The sequence below is a fragment of the Periplaneta americana genome, chromosome 15 (genome assembly GCF_040183065.1).
Source record: "Periplaneta americana isolate PAMFEO1 chromosome 15, P.americana_PAMFEO1_priV1, whole genome shotgun sequence".
Lineage (NCBI taxonomy): Eukaryota > Metazoa > Arthropoda > Insecta > Blattodea > Blattidae > Periplaneta > Periplaneta americana.
Genome location: NC_091131.1, coordinates 39,909,961 through 39,937,159, shown reverse-complemented (window position 1 = coordinate 39,937,159; position 27,199 = coordinate 39,909,961). Strand labels below are relative to the sequence as shown.

The 27,199-nt window shown below is 35.3% G+C and overlaps 1 protein-coding gene across 1 annotated transcript; it reads left to right on the top strand.

Annotated features, from left to right (window-relative positions):
• On the top strand, positions 1 to 25,939 carry Zyx (lipoma-preferred partner zyxin). Its single transcript, XM_069846949.1, has 10 exons — positions 1 to 135; positions 342 to 483; positions 6,649 to 6,787; positions 9,158 to 9,343; positions 14,786 to 14,985; positions 16,427 to 16,646; positions 19,061 to 19,230; positions 22,587 to 22,765; positions 22,879 to 22,999; positions 24,869 to 25,939. The coding sequence occupies exons 2-10, from the start codon at positions 367 to 369 to the stop codon at positions 24,998 to 25,000; spliced, it is 1,464 nt and encodes a 487-aa protein (XP_069703050.1). The 5' UTR covers positions 1 to 135; positions 342 to 366; the 3' UTR covers positions 25,001 to 25,939.
• Positions 25,940 to 27,199: the final 1,260 nt, after the last annotated feature.

Sequence of the window (27,199 nt, the reverse complement as noted above, 5' to 3'; positions counted from 1 at the left end):
AGAATGTTCTGTCGTATTAAGTTGGCGATCATGTTTAAAGGAAACAGGTGTTGTGTAATTAGCAGAGAGACGTAAGAAGTGGGTGCGGTATTACATTCATTGTGGGAGATTTCACAGTCATAGTGTTGCTTTGCAGTAAGTACAATTTAAATATTAATGAATCTTAACATAAGGTTGTTTTTTAATCTTAGAAATTGTATTGGAAATTATTGCCTAATAAATTTATGTTAATAAGGACATTGCACTGTTCCTGGAATTCCCTGTCCATCTGTTTAACGTGTGGTTTTTCTGTTAGGATGAGAATGGCGACTGACTGTTATTTGGTTTTATTACTCTTACAGGTGAAGTATAATATAAAATACAATAATGACAAGTCATTTGGAGCAGCAACTAGCAAATTTACAACTCAACCATGGTGACCTGCAAGGCAATCGTAAAGTTGGGCCAGCTGTACCACCTAAACCCAAAAAACCCCAACCACAAGTAAGATGCCTGAAATAGATACTACCTTTGTTCGTTTTTAAGTGATGTTATTAACACTTGTATCATATATTTTTATGACAATTAGAGCGAACAAAATGTTCATTATAACTGTGGGTGAACCTAACTGTGTATTTCAATAATTGGGGTTAATATCTGGGTATACAGTAAGTAAGTTAGTCATATTTTGTGGCGTGGTGATTTTGTTGTTCGATTTCATTAAAAATGATTTAGTCACTGCCTCCACATGATTATTTATCTATTCATATGCCCCAAAGTTGTATTCCATTATAGTTTTTCATACTTTTACTCCCGGATAATCTTAACGTTAAATACCTACAATGCCTTTAAATAAATTTGGGAGTCGTATCTATTCTTTTAAGTATCTGTTATAAAATGTTTAAGTTAATTTCTTGTTTATGTGCAATTCGTAAGAAAATTAAGTGGGAATAACTTTATGCGGTAGTTGACTTAAATTTGACGTTTCTTTCTTAGCATGATTTCTCTGCATGTCAAACAATTATCATAAAAGAAATCCAAGATGGATGTTGTCAGAAAATAATAATAATAATAATAATATAGGTTGTATTCATTTTGTTTATTGTTTTCTTATTCATTGTTTGTGATAATCCGCGTCCATCATTCTTGGATTACGGACAAGACGTAGAATCATTAGCGTACCTTTGAGATGAGGGATGACTCATAGCGACTGTTTCATCATTGCGATAAGTCTAGAAGGTACATTGTCAGTGGTTGTGAAACTTCCCTGTATTATTCATCGGCATTGAATCTTTCTTCCTGAATGAAGTGTGTAATTCTGATCTCTTAAAAATGAGATTCATAAATAAATTCACATTTAGGCCTATTGAAGTTTTCATTCTACTGACCTGCATCCGTTTTCTTCTGTAAAGCTTGTGTAATGATAAAGTCATAGACTTTAATGCTTTACATAAATTGTTTTGAGAAAACAATAACATAAACGGAAGAAGTAGATCAAAAGAAAAGAGAGATTTACGGAGACTGTCTCACTTTAGCTACCTAAGCTCAAAATATAACATTCCTTTACATAATAGGAAAATATACCGTACGGTTTATTGTTTGGACCCAGAGGAGGCGTTACAAAATTTGTACATAAAATCTTAATATAATTAGGTTTCACGGTAAATTTCTTGCATGAAATAATTATGATATAATGAAAGATTCCTAAGGGTCGTATTCATAGATGAGACTTTGAACCAAAGTTGACTTTGGAAAATACAAAGTCACCATTTTCCTATTCACAGTCGACACTTTGACGGAAGTAAACTTCAATCGTGACTTTAGTTCGAAGTCACCGAAAATCTAGACTTTGACTTTGACTTATGTTCGTGGAGATAAGGAAAATGACTGATATTTCGAAAATTGATCAATTTTCCGAGAATATTGAGGACATCTAGGGGATTATTAAAGCTTCTCATTTTCCTTAGCGTATTATTATAGATTATAAATTCAAATCAAGGTACAGATTTGATAAACAGACAATAGGGCTATGAAATATCCTCGTCATGTTTCAACTTAAATTTATGAATAATCAAATAATAATACAATTTATTTCATCGCGATTTTACGCTATAGATAAGGATTGATAACTTAATACTGATTTTGACTATTTAATTCTATAAAGGATAGGTTTTACAGTTGGATATGCAGTTAATTTATAATCCTGCGGTCGTCATAATACCGCAGTCTACTATATACAGTCGCGAAGCTTGAGGTGATTTTTTGCAAATCTCGTGATAAAGCGCTCCAAGCTGTTAGCAACTAGAAACAATAGACTGTCCACTGTCGACTTTGGACTGTGTCGTATTTCGATCGAGTGCTAGCTCGTTGCGTATTTCACATTGATGCTTGTGAAATGTTCGTTATTGGTTGTAATGAAAATGTTAATGGTTAAAATACAATAATTGGAATAATATTATTTTACTAAAGACGTAGAAAAATTAAGTTTGTTTTAATGAAATTTATTGATCACGTTTTATTTTCAATTCTGGTGGGATTATTATTGCTTAGGCCTACTTTTTTTTTTTCAAAGGATATGTTTTTAATTATAGCTGTTAATTTTGTTGTTATTTTTATTTGTTACTTTACTAGAGACGTAGAAAAAGTCTGTTGCAATAAAATTTATTGATCACGTTTTATTTCCAATTCTGGTGTGATTATTATTGCTTAACCTCATCCCACTTTGTTAACTACGTAAGCCTACACTAAAAGTACCGGTACACGTAAGTTACTCCATTAATTCATATTTCCATTATTATTACTGTAAAGGGAAATGCAAATTAATATTTAATGGTTTCATAGTTAATTATCGCTATAATCTTGAATGAGTGAAGCGATTATAGTAAATTTCAGTTCGTTTTGCACAAACAAAAATAATATTAACCTATTTCTTGCAGGTATCTTCGAGTTTATGGTGGAATTTAATATACTTCATTAAAATAATAAATTAACTTTATGCATTTAATATTTCAATAATGGAAGGAAGGTGTTAATTTTTCCAAAAGAACACGACAACGAAAGTGTAACATATTTTGTCGCCTGCTAGGAGAGAGATCTGCGATGATGAGGCGATAGTAGCGATCCTAGTGGTGGGCAACTACCCATGTTTGCATTTTTACTACATAATGAACTTCGCGACTGTATATAGTAGATTGTGATAATACTGTTTTCTGCATATTGATTTCAGATAATTTTTAAGTAGTTTCTGCAGACATGCAGGGATTAACTATGCCAACTGACAGCAGGATAATATGTCTCTTTCATAGTCTGTCATTGGTGTCATCTTCTTATCTTCTATATCTTCAGAATAAAATTATTTTACAGTGAAATAATTTGAGGGCTTATTGTGAAACTAATATAACTACAATCGATGTTTTATTCACAACAAAATTCTTAACAGGCAATACTATTTCATATGAACTCTATCATCATGTTTTGTAGTTACAAATTGTGTTATATACAAGACTGTTCGAACTGAGTTACGATTTTTGTGACCAAATAGAAGAATAAATTATTATCGATTGGTGTAAAGATCTAAAAATGTCAATTTTTGTACTTAACGTTAGTTTCACACTAAGCCCTCGAATAATTATTATTCTTACGTAAAGCTGCAAGAACGGTTAACAATCGCTTAACATATACTGATGTTAAATTGTTTCATTGATTTGTGACTCAAAAGATAGCTTTGATTGTGGCAATTTCAACTGTCTATTAATTTAATTCGTTTACAAGGCAGTGATTTTGATTGCCAACATTAGAACAAGATCGTCAAATCTCGACTTGTCAAAGTCAAAGTCTCAGAAGCATTTTCTATGAATAGGACTTTCAACAAAGTTAAACTTTACTACTAAAGTAGACTTTGGGAAGTCTTCATTCAAAGTCTCGTTTATGAATACGGCCCTAAGTACTTGAACTGCCTTCCGCAGTCATCCGTCGAGTTTCGAACGAGGAACAGCACGCTCTACATTGGAAGGTTGCGATTACAGAACGTAATCGGGAGTCAGAGAATGAGCATACCTGATCTAATACATACTAACTTATAGCATTATCATTTTTATTTCAACACAACCCAATAGGAAGCTCCAGGCAGCGTTAACGACGACGTTGAACATAGGTTAAAAAAATGAATAAGGACGTTTACAAATAATTTTATGGAAATGAGCAAAAAAATTGTATTTTTTTCCTAATTTGTTTACATTCCGGGACAAATAAACTCAATCCAGGACACACCACTAAAATCCAGAACAATCCTGGGAAATCCAGGATGTCTGGCAACTCTGCAAAGTATAGTACCAGTAAATACAACTTCTGACAGTGGTGACCGAAGGGCTTTTTCAGTTAGAGCAGCGATCATCAGCACAGTGCACCCTCGGGCTAGGGTCTCTTACCTGCAGATCAAGACATTGCACTAGCGTGCATCTGTGGCTGCTGGGGGGGGGTATGCTGTCTCCCTATCCCTTCTGCACAACAGAGCATATTTCGTTGCACTCCTTACACTTTATCGATTTCAGCGAGTGCTGACGACCACTGAGTTAGAGGGTGTAATTTCTTTCTTGCACTCTTGGTGCAGTGACCCTCAGTACAGTCAGAGCAACATATTTCTTCACTATGCTTTTGAAACATAAGTTTCGCAATTTTGTACGGAAATTTTTTACTCATTTCCGATTCGAAAAAAGTGCTAAAAGCGGGATTTGGAAGCATTACAAGAGGGTAAAATTATGCAGGATTATTTATGAAATGTCCAGGGACCATATAAAAAGAGTGTAATAAATGGGATAGCATTATAAGCGGGACTGTACTAACGAGGTTTCAGTATATCTGATTTATTATTATAATTATTACGGTTAATTCAGTGTTTAAACTCTATAATAATTGTTGCACAGATCTTTTGTATTCTGAACTCTCGTGATCAACTGCAGTTCAGCACAGATGAATATTATTAAATTATTACTAGTAAACTAAACATTTTCGTTATGAAAGCAACATGTTCCTGTTAAGAGGGTGAGATAGAGAGAGAGAGAGAGAGAGAGAGAGATTGAAAGCTAAAAATAATGTATTACGATGTACCGAAGTACATATGATATTTCAGTGCAGAAATTCTGCGTCATCATATGACGATGGAAGAGTGGAACAGAGAAAAATTCTCTCCGGCTTATTCCATCGGATCCCGGCCACTTAGTCACTCACAACAAGTGCACCTCTGCACATGTGTGGACATTGTGCCAACTGTCATACGTCTATGATTCAGTGCATGAGGGCAGGCCATTAGAGGGAACCCAAGAGGTGGAACTTAAACTGAGAGAATTCAATCCAACATCGGGATGGGAATCCGGTGTGGCTTAGTGGCTATACTGTTTTCGCTGTAAGAAAAATCCTAATGTAAACACAAGCACGTTGATGTCATACCCGTGATTGGCTCCCAGTCGAAACACTCACACGACGCAGAGAAATATAGTTCGTGTTTGGAAACCATAATCTTGTATTATTTGAAAATAAAAAATTCAATTCTAGTTGTTAAATACAATGAAACATATAACTTCACTCATATGTAAAACGTTATGTAAAAGAAAAACTACTTTTATATTTTGTTATGTACTATGAACGTGGATTAATACCAACAGTAACAAAGCGGTAGTCTGTTCTTCTAAGAGCTGGTGTCACTACATAAGCACGTGGTACTGAAGTATGGCTTCTGTATCCTCGGTGTGTGTGGTTATTAGTCATAAGATTGGAAACCTTCTCAAAAGCGGAAAAACAAATAGTTTCAAATGTATATAATAAATTATGTGATAATTTAATTACAGTATAATTATAAAGTAAATGTTTCCTAAGGAAACTAATGCATAGTAATGAGGTTAGATCTACTTGACGAGTAACGGGAAATGTTTAACATGAAACAGAATGTACAACAGTAGACGGGAACATGTACTGAGAATCTATGGCGCCAAACAGCGGCCAATGAAGCCTCACTTCAGTCACGTGCTATTGTTTACATTAGGATTTTTCTTACAGCGAAAAGATTATAGAGCGTCAGCACATAGAGCTGAAAACTCGGGTTCAAATCCCGGTGCCGGAGAGAATTTTTCTTTGTTCCACTCTTCCATCGTCATATGATGACGCAGAATTTCTGCACTGAAATATCATATGTACTTCAGTACATCGTAATATATGATATGCGAAAAATAATCACTTTGTGATATAAGACAGCACTTATTCCGTCGGATCCTGGCCACTTAGTCACTCATAACGAGTGCACCTCTGCACATGCATGGACATTGTGCCAACTGTCATATGTCTATGACTCAGTGGATGAGGGTAGGCCACTAGAGGGAACCCAAGAGGTGGAGCTTAAACTGAGAGAATTCGATCCGACATCGGGATGGGAATCCGGTGTGGCTTAGTGGATAGAGAGTAGCACGTAGAGCTGAAAACCCGGGTTCAAATCCCGATGCCGGAGAGAATTTTTCTCTGTTCCACTATTCCATTGTCATAAAAATAATGTGTATTTGCCTATAGCAAGATTAGTTTCATGACAGATCTTCCAGTTTGTAAAATGGAATTTTATTGAAGTTACATACTTTCTTATGTTTTATATTATTTATATCACTATCTGTTGCCTGTTTTCTGCAGGTTCCAAAGAGTTACTCGTTAAATAACCAGTGTGAACCATCCTACAGCACTTTGCTGCAGAGTGGTTCTGGAGGGAATGGCCAGGTTTCACCTGACAAGGGGCAGCTGTACACCAACTTGCCTCCTGCTCCAAGTGCAGGTAATAACATTTGAATTCTTTGATTGTGAAAGAAACTAAGTTTTACGAAATGATTCTTTCATAGATATGCTTACAGAATGAATGACGAGCATCTATTTCCTTACCGGGTCTGAGTAGGCACGTGTTCTGTCTGTTATGGTTTTAGCTTTTCATTGGCTATCTTCAATGGTGGTAATAATGGGTGATATTAATAGGCCCCGGATTTTAGAATCCGAAATACTCTATGTTTTTTTATACCTGTTTCAGGTTGTCATAAATTTCTAAACTGTCATTCAGAAATGTATGAATTTCTTATAACTGTTATAAATAGGGAGCGGATTTTTATGTGCTAAAAAATTTAAATATATTTATTTTTTATGTGCTAAAAAGTACGAAAATATTTGCTAAAAATAAAAAAATATATATTTTTTAAATATGACAAAATACCTTACTTAGCTTGAAAAAAAAAATATTACTAGGTACTCACCAACCACACTTGAGTGCTAGTAGTTGGCTGAGAATTGCAGTGAACAACAAAGATCATCTCCAAATTCTCCATCACAAATGCATGCCGATTATCTCTGAACAACGACTTATACTGTGCAAACAATCTTTCCACATCACAGGACGTCAGACATGCATATTTAAAGAGAGGAATGTCACAAACACCTACACCGTCAATTTCACATACAGACGCATCCTCCAATACTTGAGCAACTTTACACATTTTTTTATATCCACTGTTTTTCCCAAACACATTCTGGAATTTGTCCCTTAGTACTTGTATTTCTGAACCTGGTAGCGAGTCTAGTTTAATTTCCACAGCACGCACCTCCCTGTTTCAGACAACAGGTTTTTGGATGTTTCGAGTTTTTTTATGGTGTCACACAAAAAGTTTAGATTTGCTAATAGGAAAGCCAAATTGATTTTTAAACAACCATCTTTCAGTATATCTTGAAGGATATCGATTGACGAAGCCCGATAATAGGGAATCACAAGAAGATATATTGCCTTACTTGATAGACATGAGCGAGAGGGAGAGATTTGTTTAAATTAAATAATGTTCATACCCGAGCTCTTATCTGTTGTGTTTCACAAACAAAGCATTGAATGAAATCATCTTCAGCAACAATAAACATTCCTAATTATGTGTTGCAAGATCTCTCCTCCTTGTCTATGTTAATTTATTCTCTAATAATAACACTGATATGCTGCCTAGCAGTTCTCAGAACTTGAGGTGATACTATTACGAAAATGGATCACGGATACACCACACAGCACTTAGAAACACGAAGCAACCAAGAATTCTTAAAAAAGATAACGTACTTCTGATATAATTGATTTAGTTTTAAAATATTTACAAGTTCTTGTAAAAAAATTATTTAAGTAAAAAAACTCCAAGATTTGTATGTTTATAATAGATTTCCTGAAAATATGTATTTACATAATTTTTTTGTGAAAATATGTGTTTTTATGTGAAATAAAATTCGGGTTTTAAACTTGAAACTTCATGTTCGGAATTTTTAACTTTGTTAATTGTGTTTTATCACACGCAAAAAGAATATTTAATTACATAGGAATCTGCTCCTTAGTTATAAAAGCACTATGTTAGTGTACCGCATCTGAAATAAATAATTTCACGAGTTTTAGAACGCAACAGAAATACAATACAACATTCCTCTGATTGAGATTTGTGGCTGATATGTACATCTATTATCAGGCAGTACATCTCACTTGACGATATGTGTTAGAGGAAGTACAGTGGGTTGTATACATCTGAAGTCTGATTAATGAAATATATTACTAGTCAGCGATGTATGCAATGAAGGGAGAAGGGAACTGCCATCCTACCTCATTATCTTCTGGCTTAATTGCTTCATAAGTGTTACCTTATTGTTGTCACTTATGAGGTTCAAACCTGTCTTTGCACAGTTGACTAAACAACAATAAACAATACAATCATTTCGAGGGTCTTGCAACTTGTATAGGTCTATCAGTAATTTAATACTTGTCAAATCATACTAAAATCACTTTACTACTCATTTAGTAAAGTCGAACCGGTTATTAATATTTCCTTCCTTTTATAAATTAAAAGGTAAAGGTAATTCTCCAGATTAACTTACGTGAGAGGTCGAGAAGGAATTACTGTGATAAAGAATCATAATATACTTAATTGCTGTTACATATGGTTGGACTAGGAATGATGTAGCAATTCTATTTCTCATACCATACAAGAAGACTCCATATGACAACAACATAACACAAAATCCTTCCACGCCCCAGTCACTGATTGGTCCCATGTTTTCACCAGAAAATGAGGAACACCCTGATAGAATATTTTCTTATATTCTATAGTCTGTAATTCGTATTTAACATGGTTTGTTATTGCAGGAGCTGTGAACCATTCTGTAAGCAGCATGTCATCAACAGCTACCTACAGCAATATCCAGCCTCCTGGTAGCAACACCAGCACTACAGAACCTCACCTTATCTACAGCAACATTGGGAACCATGCTGCTAACGAACTTAACAATACTTACAGTAATGTGAGTGCCTTCAGTGCAGCTAACAGTGTTGGTAAGTATGAGGAAGGGAAGTTATAGAATATAGGGTGTTTTATTTATACAGAGAGAGTTAGCGAAAAGTTACTGCACTTTGCAGTGACCATCGGGGAATAGATTGCCCGCAATTCATTGTTCGACTCACTGGTAAGCTGTAGCAGTGTAAGCAGGCATGCATTCGAGCTATTCCATCTCAAATCGACCGAAATATAGAGAAAATTGACCTTACAATTTCTAAATACAATGAAACTTTTTTTGTACGTAGAGAACTGTGATACAATGCTTTGTGCAAAGTTTGAGGCATCAGAACTTCATAGTGTTTAAATTTAAAATATTTAAATTTGTCGTATTTTCATAAAATTAGCAACTTTAAACTGTTGTAGCTCTGAAACCCTTTCACCCTTACTTACTTACTTACAAATGGCTTTTAAGGAACCCGAAGGTTCATTGCCGCCCTCACATAAGCCCGCCATCGGTCCCTATCCTGTGCAAGATTAATCCAGTCTCTATCATCATATCCCACCTCCCTCAAATCCATTTTAATATTATCCTCCCATCTACGTCTCGGCCTCCCTAAAGGTCTTTTTCCCTCCGGTCTCCCAACTAACACTCTATATGCATTTCTGGATTCGCCCATACGTGCTACATGCCCTGCCCATCTCAAACGTCTGGATTTAATGTTCCTAATTATGTCAGGTGAAGAATACAATGCGTGCAGTTCTGCGTTGTGTAACTTTCTCCATTCTCCTGTAACTTCATCCCGCTTAGCCCCAAATATTTTCCTAAGCACCTTATTCTCAAACACCCTTAACCTATGTTCCTCTCTCAGAATGAGAGTCCAAGTTTCACAACCATACAGAAGAACCGGTAATATAACTGTTTTATAAATTCTAACTTTCAGATTTTTTGACAGCAGACTGGATGATAAAAGCTTCTCAACCGAATAATAACACGCATTTCCCATATTTATTCTGCGTTTAATTTCCTCCCGAGTGTAATTTATATTTGTTACTGTTGCTCCAAGATATTTGAATTTTTCCACCTCTTCGAAGGATAAGTCTCCAATTTTTATATTTCCATTCCGTACAATATTCTGGTCACGAGACATAATCATATACTTTGTCTTTTCGGGATTTACTTCCAAACCGATCGCTTTACTTGCTTCAAGTAAAATTTCCGTGTTTTCCCTAATCGTTTGTGTATTTTCTCCTAACATATTCACGGAAACCCTCTCACCCAATGATCAAAATCATGGTTTATTTTGATACTGAGAAATTATATAAACAGATTTTCTTACTTTTTATGGAAATGGAGAAATTTAGATTTTTCCTCATTAAGACACCTTTGCCTAGGAAAAAATATTTTAAAAATATATAGTTAGATTCCGCATTGAAAGTACAAATAAACACATTTTTTACTGATGGTATGTGGATAAGAAAGTATTGAAAATATAAAATAAAGAAAATAAATAGTACGCGCGTGAACTAACCAGCAGACTGTGAGACGGGAGCTAGCCGAGACAAGCAAGGCCAGGAGACAAACACGTGATGTTTCGTCTAGTAGCGCATAGCTGGGATAGTTTTATCACAAGTTTTCATAAACACAGGAGTAAAATGACGCCCAACGCTCGCTTATCATCATCTCTCGGCCAGTGCATGCGGTACTACGTCGTTCAAGTCTAGGCATGTGAAAATAATTTATTTAATACCCTCGAAACTTACTGCCATAACACTAAGCAAACAATGCCGAATTCCTCTTAATAATCCAAGGTTTTTTCTCAATATTTTTTTACATTTTTACAAATGGTCAAAAAGCCTAAAAGTAAGTAAAATCAGATTATCTGTCTCTCTGTACACAATAAAAATAAGTATTACTTCTTATCATAACCTACCAAATGTCAGCTTCAAAATGAGCTCTCGTTCAATGTTCTACAGTAAATGGTTCCAGAGTTCTGAGTGCTGAAAGAGGCTTGTTTTTCTAAAATACGCTAAATTTGTCGCTCAACTATACGAAAACCGTTTGACTTTCGATAGTATATTTTTGCAAATGTACTCTCCTCAGCACCTTGTATAAATAGGGAAAAAATTAGAGTATAAAAAAATGCGACGTTTTTTACTGATCGATTTCATACGAACGTTTCATCATGTAAAAAATTCCGAAACACTCGTATTTCCACCTCAGAAATTTCAGATATCACTTGTTTGATTTCATTCTACAGAAGAAAATAGAACCAATGATTCTGCGTGCACTAATGCCACACCAAAAACCAACTTTCTGATCATGAAGCGGAGTTTCATGCACTATATGAGGATTGTGAGTGAATTCTGAGAATTCACATACCCGCTTACACGGAAATAAGCTTCGTCTGTTATAATTAAAAGAGAAGGATTGACAATACGATCATGGACAGGTTGCAGCATCCACTGACAGAAATTTATGCAGGCAGCTGGATCCCGTTGTGTTAACTGATGAACCACTGACACTTTGTAAGAAAGAAAATGTAGCATTTTCAGTTCCCATAATGCTGATCTTTGTGAAATACCACACTCCTGCACCAATCAACATGAAGATTTCCTCGGGCTGGTTTCAATTCTTGCTTGAATATCTACAAGCTTCTCTTCTGTTAATACTCTCTTTTGTGATTCTCTCTTTTTATTTAAAACAGACCCTGTGTCTTGCCATTTTCTGAATAGCTTGGTTATGTATTAGCTCGAAGGCATTGCAGCATCATGAAACTGACGTAGAAACTTGCGAATGATACCGTCATATGATGTCTCAACTAGAAATATACCAGGGACGGAATTTAAGCTGGATATTGTCTCTTCAAACACTTGCAACGACACATTTAAAAATATGCCCACTATCCTTTCCAAGGACGTTATTGCTTTAGGTAACCCACAAAAGTGAGCTGGCATAAAAGCAAGAGTAGCTTCCAATGCATTGTTAGTATGTTCCGAGCAGTGTCAATAGAGACAGCATGTCTGGGGTCCAAGGATTGACTTTAGATATTGTGCATATTTAACAACTATTAAAGCCATGTTCCTCATCGTGTTAACACTAGTTGAAGGGGAAGTGGAACATCAGGTGCTAAAGATCTGAAGAACTAGACTCTGGATTGAGATTTCAGATTATGATGCCTTTATTTTAAAAATCCAAACTATGCATTTTTATGCAACATAAAATTAGCTTTAATCCACTTAAACACGAAAACATGCCACAATAATACAGTAAAATCTGTTCAAGACGGAAGTGATATGGTCCTAATTTGTTTTCCGTTGTGGACAGGTTTCCGTATTATTAAATTATGAATTAAATGGATTATTTTATCATTCGTATGAAAAACAAAATGGCACACTGCAAAACTGCAAGGATACAAAATATTCCGTTTAACACTACTCACATTAAATCAGCTTTCTGTCGCTTATTCCGTTGGTGAATCATCTTGATTAAAATCTCGTTTTGTGTATAAATGTTATCGTAACCAAGTCATTAGTCATTATACACTACTAAAGTTTACTAATCTCATTCAATTTAATATCTAACATTATACTATAAAACTGTATTGTATATCACTGCACATTATTAATTAATTGGATTAGGAGCCATCCATTACAAGCCTTGACTTCTGGTTTATCTAATTTCTTTTCCAGTTCTGTGGCTTGCTTTGCAGAATAGATCCAGAAATTGACATGTTCTTTGAAAGGTCATGAAGAATCCACTCCCAAAACTGTTCATTTATTTCCACATAAAGCTGCTTTCTGGTTCCTTTCATGTCACCAATATGGCCGCAAGTCACTCATTATGATCTTTATTTTTTAAAGAGTCACACCTGCGTTTTCCGTAACTGAACTTCAACATTATTTCACATATACTTCGTTTCTAATTTTCCTTTAATTCGATAACTTTTACTTCATCACTTAATGTTAATGCCACATTTTATGCAACTTATTTTACCAGGAAATCACTACACTTGCGTTCTGTCTAGCTACGACAGTATACGGGTGTGAAGCAATGAAAATCTTCGAAGGGACTCATCTCCCTAGTCAAAAGAGTAATAAAATTGATGAGTGACAGGCCAACACACCCTCATACTCTATAAAATTTTGCAAAGAAAACTTGTTATCTTAGTGACCTACATACTTCGTATATTCTTTGAAATTACACACTGTTTCGGAATATAGTTTACATTAAAGCAGTGTGCCCAAAATATTATTTCCGTTTTGAACAGTAGCAAGCAGTTTCCCTTTCCGCGTTGGACAGTTTCCGTTTTATTCAGGATAAATTACACATAATACATACGAATTTCGCCGGGATCAATAAACTGTTCCGAAATAGACAGGATTCTGGATTATTCAGGTTCCAATTTGAACAGGTTTCACTGTATAAAAATCATTAAATATTATGCATTTATAAAAAAAAGGCTAAAATATGCAAATACAGTATATGCAACATAAAATTTGGTTTGATAACCTTAAATGTTGATGATTCGTGAAGATAATTAATCAGCAATTAATTACAGCTAATGGAAAAATACCAGCAAATGCATGAACTTCCTGACCCTAGACATCACTCTTAATAGCACTGTGACATTCATTTTTATTTCTTCAAATAATATTAATTAACCCAGAATAGAAACAATTTTTTTTCTCAATTATTTGAATATTACATGCTCATTTCTATGCTCTGCCTCATGTCAAAAAACTACAAAACAGACTAATTATGTAGTTCTTGAAGAAAAAAATTGGGAACCACTGTAATAGTGGCTGGTCTACACAGTCATAAGGATCTTCTGCTTTATAAATAGTGTACTAGAGTCGACGGAAATTCGGAAGGCGGTAGTCTGCTAGCGTTTGCGTCGACAGAGACACATAGAGAGAGCAAGGCAGTGTACAACATTGCCACATTGTACTTCACGAGCATGTGCAATACAGAAGAGAATTTAAATTATCAAAAGACAATAATTACCTTAGCTGTTGATTACCATAAGCATGACACCAAACAAACCCTCTTTCATTCACTAATAATATTCTTTGCATGGTTCTCAATCCCACACCACATGTTTCTGCAGTCGTTTTTTGCATGTTGGCAATGTTGCAGCCAGCATCAAGATGGCTGGCAGCATTCTGCTCGTCACATACTAGAAATGCCACAGTGAATATAGCAACTGACTGCCTTCTGAAATGCCGTCTAGTCTAGCATAAACTAATCATGTCTTTATTTTTAACTTGAAATCTAATAATAAAATTATGTACCTTAAGCAAAACGTGGTGCACCCATCAGGAATATCAATAATAATAATAATAATAATAATAATAATAATAATACTTATTATTATTATTATTATTATTATTATTATATTAATATAAATAAATAAAATAAATAATTGATTCAGTATCGTTTAATAACCAATTTAAATAAATGAGTATCCTTCAATTTTTCCCTCGATTTTCTGTTACAGGTGCTCTGGAAGATTTGCCACCTCCCCCACCAGAACCTGCTGATTATAGTAACCAGTGTCCAGCCCCCAACTTCCCACCTCCTCCAGATGACCTTCCTCCACCACCATCACCTGTCAGTTCGAGTTATTCTGAACTTCGAAGGGCTACATACCAGCCAAACTACCAGCCAGAATATGGCACATACGGGCCATCTTCACAGGTACGCACAAATTTATCACATTGTTTTATATCTCACTTCTTCCAAGTTAGTGAATGTGAAATGTTTTGCATCTTGATTTGATAGGTTACTAAAGTCTGTATGTGGTATTGCAGCAATAACATTAGTACTGGTACATCATCTTTTGCATGTCTTTGAGTTCCAGTTTTTCAGTTGTGGTGTTCTCACAGTCTTTTCAAGTGTATTTAGTATTTCGTATGCTGTTAAAAAGCAGTACGAAATTCAAATTTCATTAATATTTGACATAATGGCCGAATTTCTCCATACATTTTAACCAACTTAACTCAACTTCATCTCACAACTCCTCATCATCTCAACTCAACTCTTAAAATAAATATTAAAAATTATGGAGCAAAAAAAAAAAAAAAAACTTGGGGTATTTGTAATATTTTGAATTGTTACGTAATTGTGACCAAGATGAGCTTTGTCATATCTTTTAACATGAAACATTTATGCTCGAGTGTCAAGCGAATGAAGTGTTACATAAACTTTAACATCTAACATTACTTGCTTAGCAATGGCAATTAATTCTAGCACACTATTCTAATGTCACTTAACAACGGTAACTTTTCATTCTGAAAAGGAATTTAAAAAACTTATATTTGTTCGGTTCAAATTTCTGCACATTTAAAGGCCAAAACGTAATTTTTTTCAATCATTTATCATCATAATACATTGCTTTCTTAAATTGACTGAGCATATTGGGAATTCATTCAATGACTTTCCCAAAACACACTATAAAATCTTACATATAAAACAGTTTTTAACTCGAAAAGAAAGTGAAAACAAGCAAAATTATGTTAAACTTTTTTGTTTGAAACAACCTTGAAATAATGACATTACTTACAGTTTACCCTGTATAGCTCAGAATTCAGAGACATGCAAGTGAAATGAGTACTGTATGGATACTGTGATGCGATTTTCTTATATTGCATCATGGATACAGAAACATCTAATGTTTCAGAACCATGTACGTACTGGCATAAGTAACAGGGAAAGGGATTTGAAAATAAAACACATATTGCAGACGACATTGATACTTTATATGGATCATATGCGAAGACAAAGAGGAAGGCAGAACATAGGAAAGATGGAGAATGCTGGGTTTTTGCAGTGAAAGACTTGCCTTTGGGTAGAACACTGTGAATGACTGAATATTGCATTAAAACAAATAAGAAAGCATTACACTCTCTCTTACAAATCAAATTACACTAAAAACACTTTAAAGATATTTAGTGCTCAGATATTTATTGAATCTCTAAATATAGTTTAGTAAATAAATCAATGTCTTGAATGAGTAACTGTTTCACTCCAGCAGTGCATGTAGGATAACAGGATTATTATTTTTATTTATTATTTAATTTTTGTTATCATTATACTGTGTATGAATGATTCTGTAATATGTTTTTTTTTTTCATGATAGAGTTCAACGTACGAGTCTATCTATGAACCCATCAATCCAAGGCCACCCAGCCAGATGTCTTCACGCTCCAACTACTCCCTCTACGCGCCGTATGTTAGTGGATCACAGAACAAATCATCTGGAAATCAGTCTTCAAGTGGCGTGAAGGAAGCAGAAGTTGATGCTCTGACAGATCTCCTTGTTCAGTCAATGGATGGATCTGCAGATTCTGATATATATGGTAGGTAGACGGCATGACAAATAATTATTTTTGTTTGGTGTAGGTCAATGTTTTTTAAACTTGACACAACTTTGTGAGAAGTTACAGTGTCATCAAAGGAGTGCTAAAAATCGCAATAATTGTTCAAAATATTTTCACACCCAATTTTAATGTATCTCAAGACAGGAATCCACCTGAAAAATGTACAGGAAACTTACAAAACACTGTACTTTATTATTTTACATGGAGTGTTACATAAAGAAAATAAGAGAGACAGAAAAATAAATGTGGGCTGTTTGTAGCTAATACTGACTTGACTTTTGTACGTTGGAAGTGATTTCTGTCTGCAAGAAACATGTCAAGTGACATGTTATGTTGTCGAGATAGCAAGCACCACTCCATCTCACAATATGTGAGGTCTGTTAGACTAAATTCTTTTTGTAAAATTTCCAGTTTTCAAGCCAAGTAATGTACAGTAAAATCTCTCGTAACTGGCACCCAAATAACCGGCAATACCAAAAAAACGGTACTTTTGGCTGGGAAAAAAAAAAGTTTAAATCTGCCACATTGCCATAGTCTGGGCCATCAGTTTTGTCACATTAGGAAGTTCACACAAACTTTTCATACGAATTGTGTGATGTATTTTAATAAGGAAAATCCACACAGTTTTTATGTTTATTTTCGAACCTAAAATTAGTGTATTATTTATGTGTTTTAATAAAGAAAATCCACACAGCTTTAATATTTATTTAATTATGTTTCGGCTGTCAGTGTTGCCACATCAGGGAGTTCGCATGAACTTTAATTTTCAGTGAATATTCGAACCTAGAATTAGTGTGTTATTTGTGTTGTGTGATGTGTTTTAATAAAGAAAATCCACACAGCTTTTATGTTTACTTAATTTAATTCGACCTGTCAGTGTTGCCACATTAAGAAGTTCGCATGAACTTTAATTTTCAGTGAATATTCGAACCTAGAATTAGTGTATTATTTGTGTTGTATGATGTATTTTAATAAGGAAAATCCACACAGTTTTTATGTTTATTCATTTATGAGCAAGTGATAGAGAAAAAGCTTCACTTGGCTGCAGTTTGAACATTTAGCATCATGAAATACCAACTTTTTTTGTGTATACAGGTTTTTATTCAATTATCCGGCAAAATCTCGTATCTGGAACAAGCCTGGTTCCTTTTGTGCCGGTTAAGAGGGAATTCTACTGTATTTACTTTTGCTTGGACTTGTTACACTTCATATTTTGTATGAATTTCCATTGTGTTACAGAGAAAGAGCTAGTAACCTGATAAATGCACACACATTAAGCTAACCTAACTAATATTCTTCTGAAGAGGGACCCTTTTTCCCGTTTCTAAGAGAAATCATGTATTTTGGACTTTTGACTGGACTTTCTACACTTCACATTTTGTCTAAATTGTCATTGTGTTACAAAGAAAGAGCGAGTATCCTAATAAATGTACACAATAAATTATATTCCTACAATTCTTGTTATAATGTATTACTGTTGTGCCACAGCTGTCGTTTAGTATATTGGAATGCATGTGGAATTACTCAACAGAATGTACATGCAGTTGACATTTCGTTATAGATTAATTTGTGTCATTATTTCTGGCCTATTAAAATGTTTTTTTCGTTTCGTTTGTTTCTATATGAAATACTCTGTATTATATGTAGATTAAATTTAATTGTAATTGCCTGTAAAGAAGGTCCTTATACAGGGTGATTCACGAAATTCTTGCTTGGTTTATGGAGATTATTCCTGAGATTATTTGGTACAAAAAGTGTAAATAAATTAATGGGATCACATTCATAATTAAGGAGTTATGATAATTTGAGAAAACGGCAGAAAAAAACTTTTATTTCAGAATTTCACTAAAAAAAATGCAAAAAAATAATTAAAATATAAACAATTGATTGTTTATGTATCAGTCTCTTTCATTTAGAGTGGATTTAAATCACATTTTCGAAAATGTCTCCCTGGATCTCAAGGCAACTGTCCACATGGGTATGAACTGCACGTGTAGCGTTTCACAGATTCACATGTTTGTTTCTTATTGTCGCTGTGGCATCCAGAATGCGTTGAAGCAACTTTTCGCGTGTTTGTACCTTACCCTGATACACGATGTCTTTCATCCACCCCCTGATGCGACTACATCAACAACATGCACATAGTTATGGCAACAAACATGCTTAGTGCATTTCGGAAATGTGTTGTAACTCTGTAATCATGTGATTCCATTAATTTTTTACATTTTTTTGTTCCAAATAATTTGAGGAATCGTCTCCATAAACTGGGGTGACACTTCTTTAATCACTCTGTATAGACAGGATAAAAACTCAGGTGTAGCTACTCTGATCTATTGGTGTCAAAGCAGAGGAGTTTTTTTTATATATATATAAATGTACTCTTAATATTTCAGGGGTGTGTACTGCATGTGGTGAAAGAGTTGTGGGTGAAGGTTCAGGCTGCACAGCAATGGACCAGGTGTACCACATATCTTGTTTCACCTGTCAACATTGTGCCATACAACTGCAGGGAAAACCATTCTATGCATTAGAAGGAAAGCCATATTGTGAAGAGGACTATTTGGTAGGTCTATATCAACTTTAGGATATTACCGTATATATGCAAATATTCGGCGCATATATTTTTCGAAATTTAGCGAAGAAAAACTGGGGTGCGAATATTATTTGAAATAAGCTTGATACTACATCACCTCAAACACTGGATCTCATTATACTATAGCATTGTCTGGCCTCATGCCTCCGTCTATGTGGTGTAGAGTTGGGCAACACGATTCTTTTTCAGAAGTCAATTCCAATGATTCAATCATACTGTGACTTTTAATTCAACACAATAATTTTACTTTTATTGTCAAGAATAATGGCTTTCTATTTCTGAATTTTAAACACTCCCATCAACAATGGGTATTTCACTCCACACAGCAGCACAGTATTCGTTATTGCACTCCACAGACGACAATGACAATTCACTTGGATTATTGAGAACAACAATGTACTCCTAATCTCAACAAATGTTCACAAAGCACTATTTACAAAACAAAACTGTCAGTTCTCAGTTCACAGTTCGTTTGCCTTGGCTAGTTCTTCTAGCTCATTCACTCAAGTTCACAGTATATCGAACCCAAGACTTCCAGAGACAGTCCACTGAACTTCGAACTCAGGTCCCCCAACTGCGGTCCACTGCACGTCGAACCAAAGGCTCCGGATACGCCGCACTCACCTGGACGCTCCCACAGTTGTGGTCCTCCTCGAGTCGAACTCCGGTCTCGAAGGCTGGTTTCCTCACTCGCTCACGGCTGCTTCACAAACCGACTGGCTGAACTGTTCTAAACTGAACTAAACTCCTGGGCACATTGCTTCTCTATTTATTGCTAAGTAACACTTTGCGAGCCTTTGATTTTCGGATGTTTCGTTACAACAATCGGCTCACGTAGCTTTTCGAAACTTCCAGCTTCCCCCCTTTGCTTCACGCCACACCGCACCTGCCCTTGCCTAGATGCGTGTGCAACTTCCTTTGCTGCGCTCAGCGACCGCCGATCTCGCCCTCCTTCTGCTGGACGCGTGTTCGATTCCCAAGGCAGCTAGAACATTCCAGCATGGTTGCCACAATACATTACAAATTGATTCCAATGATTTGTTCATGATTGTTCCCAGTCTGTGATTCCAACTATTCTTTTGAATCGTCAATGAATGAGCCACAGGACTCTTCCCTTTGCAAATCACGGGTAGAACAATGTTCTACATCTCTCTACATGAGAGATGAGATATTGGATGGTCTTTTTCTGATTGGCTGGAACCATTCATCATGACCTCCATTGGCCTACTAAATTATCCAAGATAGTGTTTCCTATTTTGCTATTGTAGATAGTCCCGGATGCTTCTACAACAGCATGTGAAGATTATGAAGCGTTTCTTAAAACAAATTGATATTTTATTTAGTTTTGGAGTACATCATTATGTAGGATTAATGTCTTGTAAATAAAACACAAATTATAGCTAATTTTTTTATTATTCAATGGGGCAGAGTATTTTTTCCCAGATTAATTCTCTGACAGTGACAGATATGAGAATTATTATACAGCAAATTCTCGATTATTCGTGCAGGGCTTTTTTTTTTCGTACTTGGTGAAGATGTTCGAAAGATTGAAATGGCGAGAGAACTTTGAGAATGAACGAGGTGTACGAATAAAAAAATAGGAACTTTGTTGAAGGTGAAAATTGCCTCTTTGATCATTAGCATTGTAAGTACCATACGCCAAAAACGAATATGCAGGAGCCGACAATGTGTTTTTTTTTTATTTATAGGGAATGGACTATTGGGCTTGAATTCCTCGTATTTTTTTCTCTAGTTGCAGAAAGATCAAATGCAATTTTTAATAGGATGATGTAATATGATCGCAAGTATCACGATTATTCTTTTCATTTTGTAGGTTAAGGACATGCAGGTTTGAATACTATGTAGGATGATTTTGAATATTTGAAGTTGAAACATGGTTTTAATAATTAGTCTACATTTACAAAATGGATTTTTGAAGTTAAAGTGTGGTTTTAATAATTGGTTTACATTAAGGTCATTATTTACGAAATGGATTTTTGGAGTCAAGGTTCCCCTACTTTATTATTTTATACATAGACTATATTATTTATAGGCATATATATTTTTTTTCACCACGGATTGGCCTGGATAATAAACATCCAAGTTAATCGAGAGTTTACTGTATGCTTAGTAACGTCCCATTGTAAAATGCAGGCATAAACTTCGGAGACTCCTACAACTACTGAATATAATCTAAGCTAACATAGCTTGCTGTCGAGTTTGCATATGTTTTTATTACAATTTTTCTTTGCCCTCTTCCAAAATTAAACTGTAGCCAGCAATTCCTTTTTTGAAGTATTTCTTTTTGATACAATTTAATTAGTTAGGTACATTTTTTTTTAAGGTTGAAAGCATATATTCAGAATCTTTCGGGACCTGATTTAAGGCAAAAAGCTTTCCCTGGTTTTTACATATAGGAACACTACAAAAATTTGGCATTTAATATACTAATACATTCTGTAAATCCTCGATGTTTATATACTGGAAAACAAAAGCACATGCAATGCGCATCCCTCAAAGTACACTAGAGCTATCTGTTGGTGCTAGTTCAGGAAATCCCTATTCGAGAAGATCTAAGTACAGTAGAGCATCGATTATCCAAATACCGATCAACCAAAACATCGGTTAACTGAAAGTGTTCCAGTCGGAAAATTTGAATTTGCACGCACTCCATGTAGAAGTTTCGCTAGCACTATTTGCGAGATTTAGCTGCAAAAAAATTAGTTTCAGCTCCGAAGCAAAAAAAGAAAAGAAAAGCTTGGACATTTTTCCTAAACTGTAGGCCTACTTTAATGGCCGTTTTGAACAACTTGTAAAACTAGGCTAGTCAATTTTCTGTGTTATTTTATAAGACGTGTGATACAAAATATGTACTCTATGTACAGTTTTGTGTTTAATATCCGTGTTTCTTTGTTTCATACTGCTCCTATATCACCAGCAGAATTTGTTTTCGTAAATGATCAGTTATCCGAAAAATCAATTATCCAAACATCCCCCCGTCCCCAATTGTTTCAGATAATTGATGCTCTATATATGATTTAAAGGCTAAAATAACTGATATAAAAGGATACCCACAGGCATATAACCTATCCTTGTGGCAGAAGAAGAACATTTTTTGTTAAAAAAAATCCCTTTTCAGAAAAAAATAAACTCATATTTTGCTGGTCCCTACATATACTGTCAACATAATTGAGAAACATTTGCAAGGTTTTTCAGTTGCATTTAATTATTACAGATTTCATAGCCAATAGAAAATTATTTAAGTGTGTTCCACTTGTGTAGGAATTACATATTTACAATGTTAGGAATTTTGTTTTGATTTTCAGAACACATTGGAGAAGTGCTCAGTTTGTATGAAGCCAATTCTGGATAGAATTCTTCGAGCCACTGGAAAGCCGTACCATCCCCAGTGCTTCTCGTGTATTGTCTGTGGGAAGAGCTTGGATGGCATTCCATTCACAGTGGATGCAACAAACCAAATTCATTGCATAGAGGATTTCCACAGGTGCGTATTTGTGTTAGAGTTCTAAGATATTAAGTTTTTTTCTTGTGTCAGAGATGTCGTTTTTTATTGCAAAATTCATAATTGCACTTACGTCTCTGTTCTTATATTGGTAGGAAATTCGCACCTCGCTGTTGTGTATGCAAGCTTCCTATCATGCCAGAGGCTGGACAAGAGGAAACTGTGAGAGTTGTAGCCTTGGATCGCAGTTTTCATATTGCGTGCTACAAGTGTGAAGTAAGTTCTGTGTTTAAGTGCAGTATTTTCGTTAAATATATGTTCGCGAAAATTTATTGTTAATGTGTGTTTGCTACTAGTAAATTTAATGCGTATTAAGAATACAGTCAATTCCGGATATAGTGAATCTCTGTGGACTTGCACACCGGTATTTCGTTCACTATACCCGAAGTGTCTCTCCCCTAACCTTAAATGACAGAAATGAATGATATTGTGAACAAGAAAATAAAATATTTCATTTTTGTGGAATGAATTACACTGGATACTGTATACTCGCAGATAATTTACTTAAACTATGCTATCGACCCACGTCCGCTTGTGAAAGACCACGTTCATTGTCGCTTATAATATTCGCCTTATCTCCCAAAGAAAACACTTTACGCTTCGACATTTTTATACAGTACATTCACTGTTGGAACACTAGGAACAGACGATCAGGTAGAAATGACAAATGCTGTTATGGTGTGACTGCATACTCAGCCTTGGAATTTCCCGGGTTACTTAATGAAAACTGGGAGAGGGTTGATGGAGTTTGAAAGCCATTGAAATCTTACCTTCATTTATGTTCTGAACATAATGTCCGTTCCCTTTTAATAAAAGAAGGCAATTTCATTTTCCATTGTTTCGATGCTATCCGTCATAATGGAAATGTTTCTGAGAACAAAAGGCAACCCTTTCACGGTTGGGGAGTAAAAATAACAGTAGAGTAGAGTGCCTGAGAACAAAATGGCAACCCTTCGACAGTGGAGTGAGGCAAGGTCGTCACGTGTTGCCTGGATTTACAGTACAGCTCATTGTCTAGGAATCACTAATCCTACCTATGTTCTTTGACAAAGGAGTAAGAAACTTAGAATGTTGTTCTCAACACAATCTTTCAATTTTATACAAGAAGGTCTGACTTTAAATAAGAATTTGTCAGGATACAAGGTTCACTATAACCAAAGCGAGGGTTCACTATAAACGGAAATATTAATGTTTTGTTGTTGTTTTCTAATGCCAGGCATTTGACAATAAAGTCATTTGACCTCTTGCACTCCAATATTTTTCAAAGATATTATCATGGTCAGCCACTGAAGCACAGATTTTGAGATGAAAATGGCAAGTTGTAGCCGATTTAAGTGAACACCATATTTTAATGTTTTGGTGGCTACTTCATTCCCAGAATGTCTGGAGGACCACACGTGCTGTTGGTCGACGGGTCCATTGGACCTAGCTGGGAGATCTTGTTGATCACCAGCATTCCCTCCTTAAGCCACTGGAGGACGATTTTAGTGCCATAGCAGGTCAGCACTAGGAACAGAAAAGTAGAAAGAGTAGGAAGGAAAGTGAAATGAACCCCTAGGCCTCGAATGCTCTAATGCCGTCGGGGTCAAAGAAAGTAAGAGTTCAGTCAGAGGACTGGATAGGAAAGGGTAAAGAGGGAATTAGGTATTGGATAGAGGAAAATTATACCAAATTCAGTCATTAACTCATCAAGCTGACCAGTGCTAATTGATGAGTAGCCCCTCCCTTTAGTTCAGCTTGTAAAATTATGCTTACTAACAGCTGCACCATGGGAAGGTAGGGATGGGACATTGGGTATTTGTCCAGGTTGGTTCCTTAAAGCCTTCAATGAGAAGGATTAATGGCTCTCCCCCCTGTATCCGACAGATGCCCTTTTGCGGCCGGAAATATTAATGTACTTTTCAATGTATGCGGGTCGGGACCAATGATTTAAGTTCACTATATCCAGAGTTGACTATATATAAATATAATGTAATTAAATAGCCCAAGAGTGTTTTAATTTCTATTCTCAGCCCTTCCTTGCCACTATGCATACCTAGCAATTTAAGTCCTTGTTTACTTCTAACTGAAATATGTTGTTTGCAGGATTGTGGTCTGGTATTATCATCAGAAGCAGAGGGACGTGGATGCTATCCTCTGGATGACCATGTCTTATGCAAAAGTTGTAATGCTAAGCGAGTACAAGCCCTCACCTCCCACATGACTACCGAACTATAGAGGAAGAATTAAACGTTAGCGTCGCGAGGATGTGCAGTCATTTGCTGAAGCTAGAAAATATTTTAATGAAGACACAAAAGAGGATATATTAGAGGTAGAGGTTTGTGGACTATGGATGTATCGTATCTTTTTCCAGCTTCCTCTTAATTCCTTGATATGAGTTTTCAGTTCACTAGTAGCGTCAAAACTACAAAGACTTCACTCATGTGTTGTGTACAATGTATATAGTCATGTACAGTACTTCAGCAAGTACCAGTGCTTGAAGTGGGAGAGAGAGGATGTAAGCTTAAAAATGTAAAATTCCAGAGGAGGTTAGTCTTTTATTATGGTGGCAGAGCACGGCTACTTTTTTTTAAAGAAATGTTCATTTTGGGACCAGCTCGCAACTTGTTATACGAATCCATTTCTGACCCTAACGAACAACAAAATCTTTGGACCAGAGATCTTTTTTATCGTTATTTAGAATATTTGAAGATAGTTGGTGGTTAGAATATCAGCTTTCTAAGTTGGAGACCCAGGTTCAAATGTTCGCAGGTTTATGTTGATTTTTTGGTGGGGAAAAATTTTGTTATGATAGAATTTTTTTGGGTCATTCCATTTTTCCCTATCACTGTGTCACAAATTCTTCATTGCTGCCCCATAAGAAAGTTTCTGACTTTGCACTGTAATCTGTCCTTTAACACATACTGTACTGTTGGTTTCACGTTTGACCAACTATAGCTGATAGATTGTGAAAGAAAAGTAGAAATACCGGTATGTAATGAGATAATTGGAATTCATCAGTTGGATACAATGTCAGTATTTGCATAAACATATATTAGTCGAACATTCACTTCACAGTTTATCAGTTTTTTTACATTAACGACATTCTTATACAGTATAGTCCCAATTATCTGGCCTTCTGTGGTATCTGGATCACTTTTTTTTTTTTTGCATTACAGTAGTGTATGGGCTATTCCATATGAAATCGATCAGTAAAAAACCTCGCATTTTTTATACTCTAATTTTTTTCCTATTTATACAAGGTGCGGAGGGGAGTGCATTTTCAAAAATATACTATCGAAAGTCAAACGGTTTTCGTATTATTGAGCGACAAATTTAGCGTATTTTATAAAAACAAGCCACTTTCAGCGCTCAGAACTCTGGAACCATTTACTGCAGAACATTGAACGAGAGCTCATTTTGAAGCTGACATTTGGTAGGTTATGTTAAGGAGTAATCCTTATTTTTATTGTATACAGAGAGACAGATAATCTGATTTTACTTGCTTTTAGGATTTTTGGCCATTTGTAAAAATGTAAAAAAAATATTGAGAAAAAACCTTGCATTATTGAGAGGGATTCGGTATTGTTTGCTTAGTGGCTCCGCAATAAGTTTTGAGGGTATTAAATAAATTATTATGAAAACTTGTGATAAAGCTAGCCCTGCCATGACTGCTAGACGACACATCACGTGTTTGTCTCCTGGTCTTGCTTGTCTCGGCTAAGCTCCCGTCTCACAGTCAGCTGGTTAGTTCACGCGCATACTATTTATTTTCTTTATTTGATATTTTCAGTACTTTCTTATCAACGTACCACCAGTAAAGAATATGTGTTTATTTGTACTTTCAATGCGGAATCTAACCATATATTTTAAAAATATTTTTTCGTGGCCAAAGACGTCTTAATGAAGAAAAATCTAAATTTCTCCATTTCCATAAAAAGTAAGAAAAAGTGTTTATATGTCAATATAAACTTCAACTTTTCAGCATCAAAATAAATCATTATTTTGATCATTGGGTGAAAGGGTTTCCGAGCCACAACACTTTAAAGTTGCTAATTTTATGAAAATACGATAAATTTAAATAGGCCTATTATTAATTTAAACACTATTAAGTTCTGATGCCTCAAACTTTGCACAAAGCATTATATCACAGTTGTCTACGGACAGAAAAAGTTTCATTGTATTTAAAAATTGCAAGGTCAATTTTCTCTATATTTCAGTCGATTTGAGATGGAATAGCCCGTATGTATATACAGTATTGAACAGTAACAAAGTTTTTTAACCCTTTCAGTCACGAATTATGTTTTTGTTTGGAAAAGTCTCATTGTTTGTTCTTGACTCCTTTTAAGTTTTTGTGAATTGTCCACAGTCTCATTTTTACAGTATGATGTCTAGATATACAGATATGAACTGTCCACCTGAGAGGACTTGCTCTCA

What these genes read in the sequence shown, in the direction of transcription:
- Zyx (XM_069846949.1), top strand. Translation starts at nt 367, where the DNA reads ATGACAAGTCATTTGGAGCAGCAACTAGCAAATTTACAACTCAACCAT. An exon ending in CCAAAAAACCCCAACCACAA is followed by an intron (nt 484 to 6,648) that starts GTAAGATGCCTG and finishes TGTTTTCTGCAG; the next exon opens with GTTCCAAAGAGTTACTCGTT. An exon ending in GCCTCCTGCTCCAAGTGCAG is followed by an intron (nt 6,788 to 9,157) that starts GTAATAACATTT and finishes TTGTTATTGCAG; the next exon opens with GAGCTGTGAACCATTCTGTA.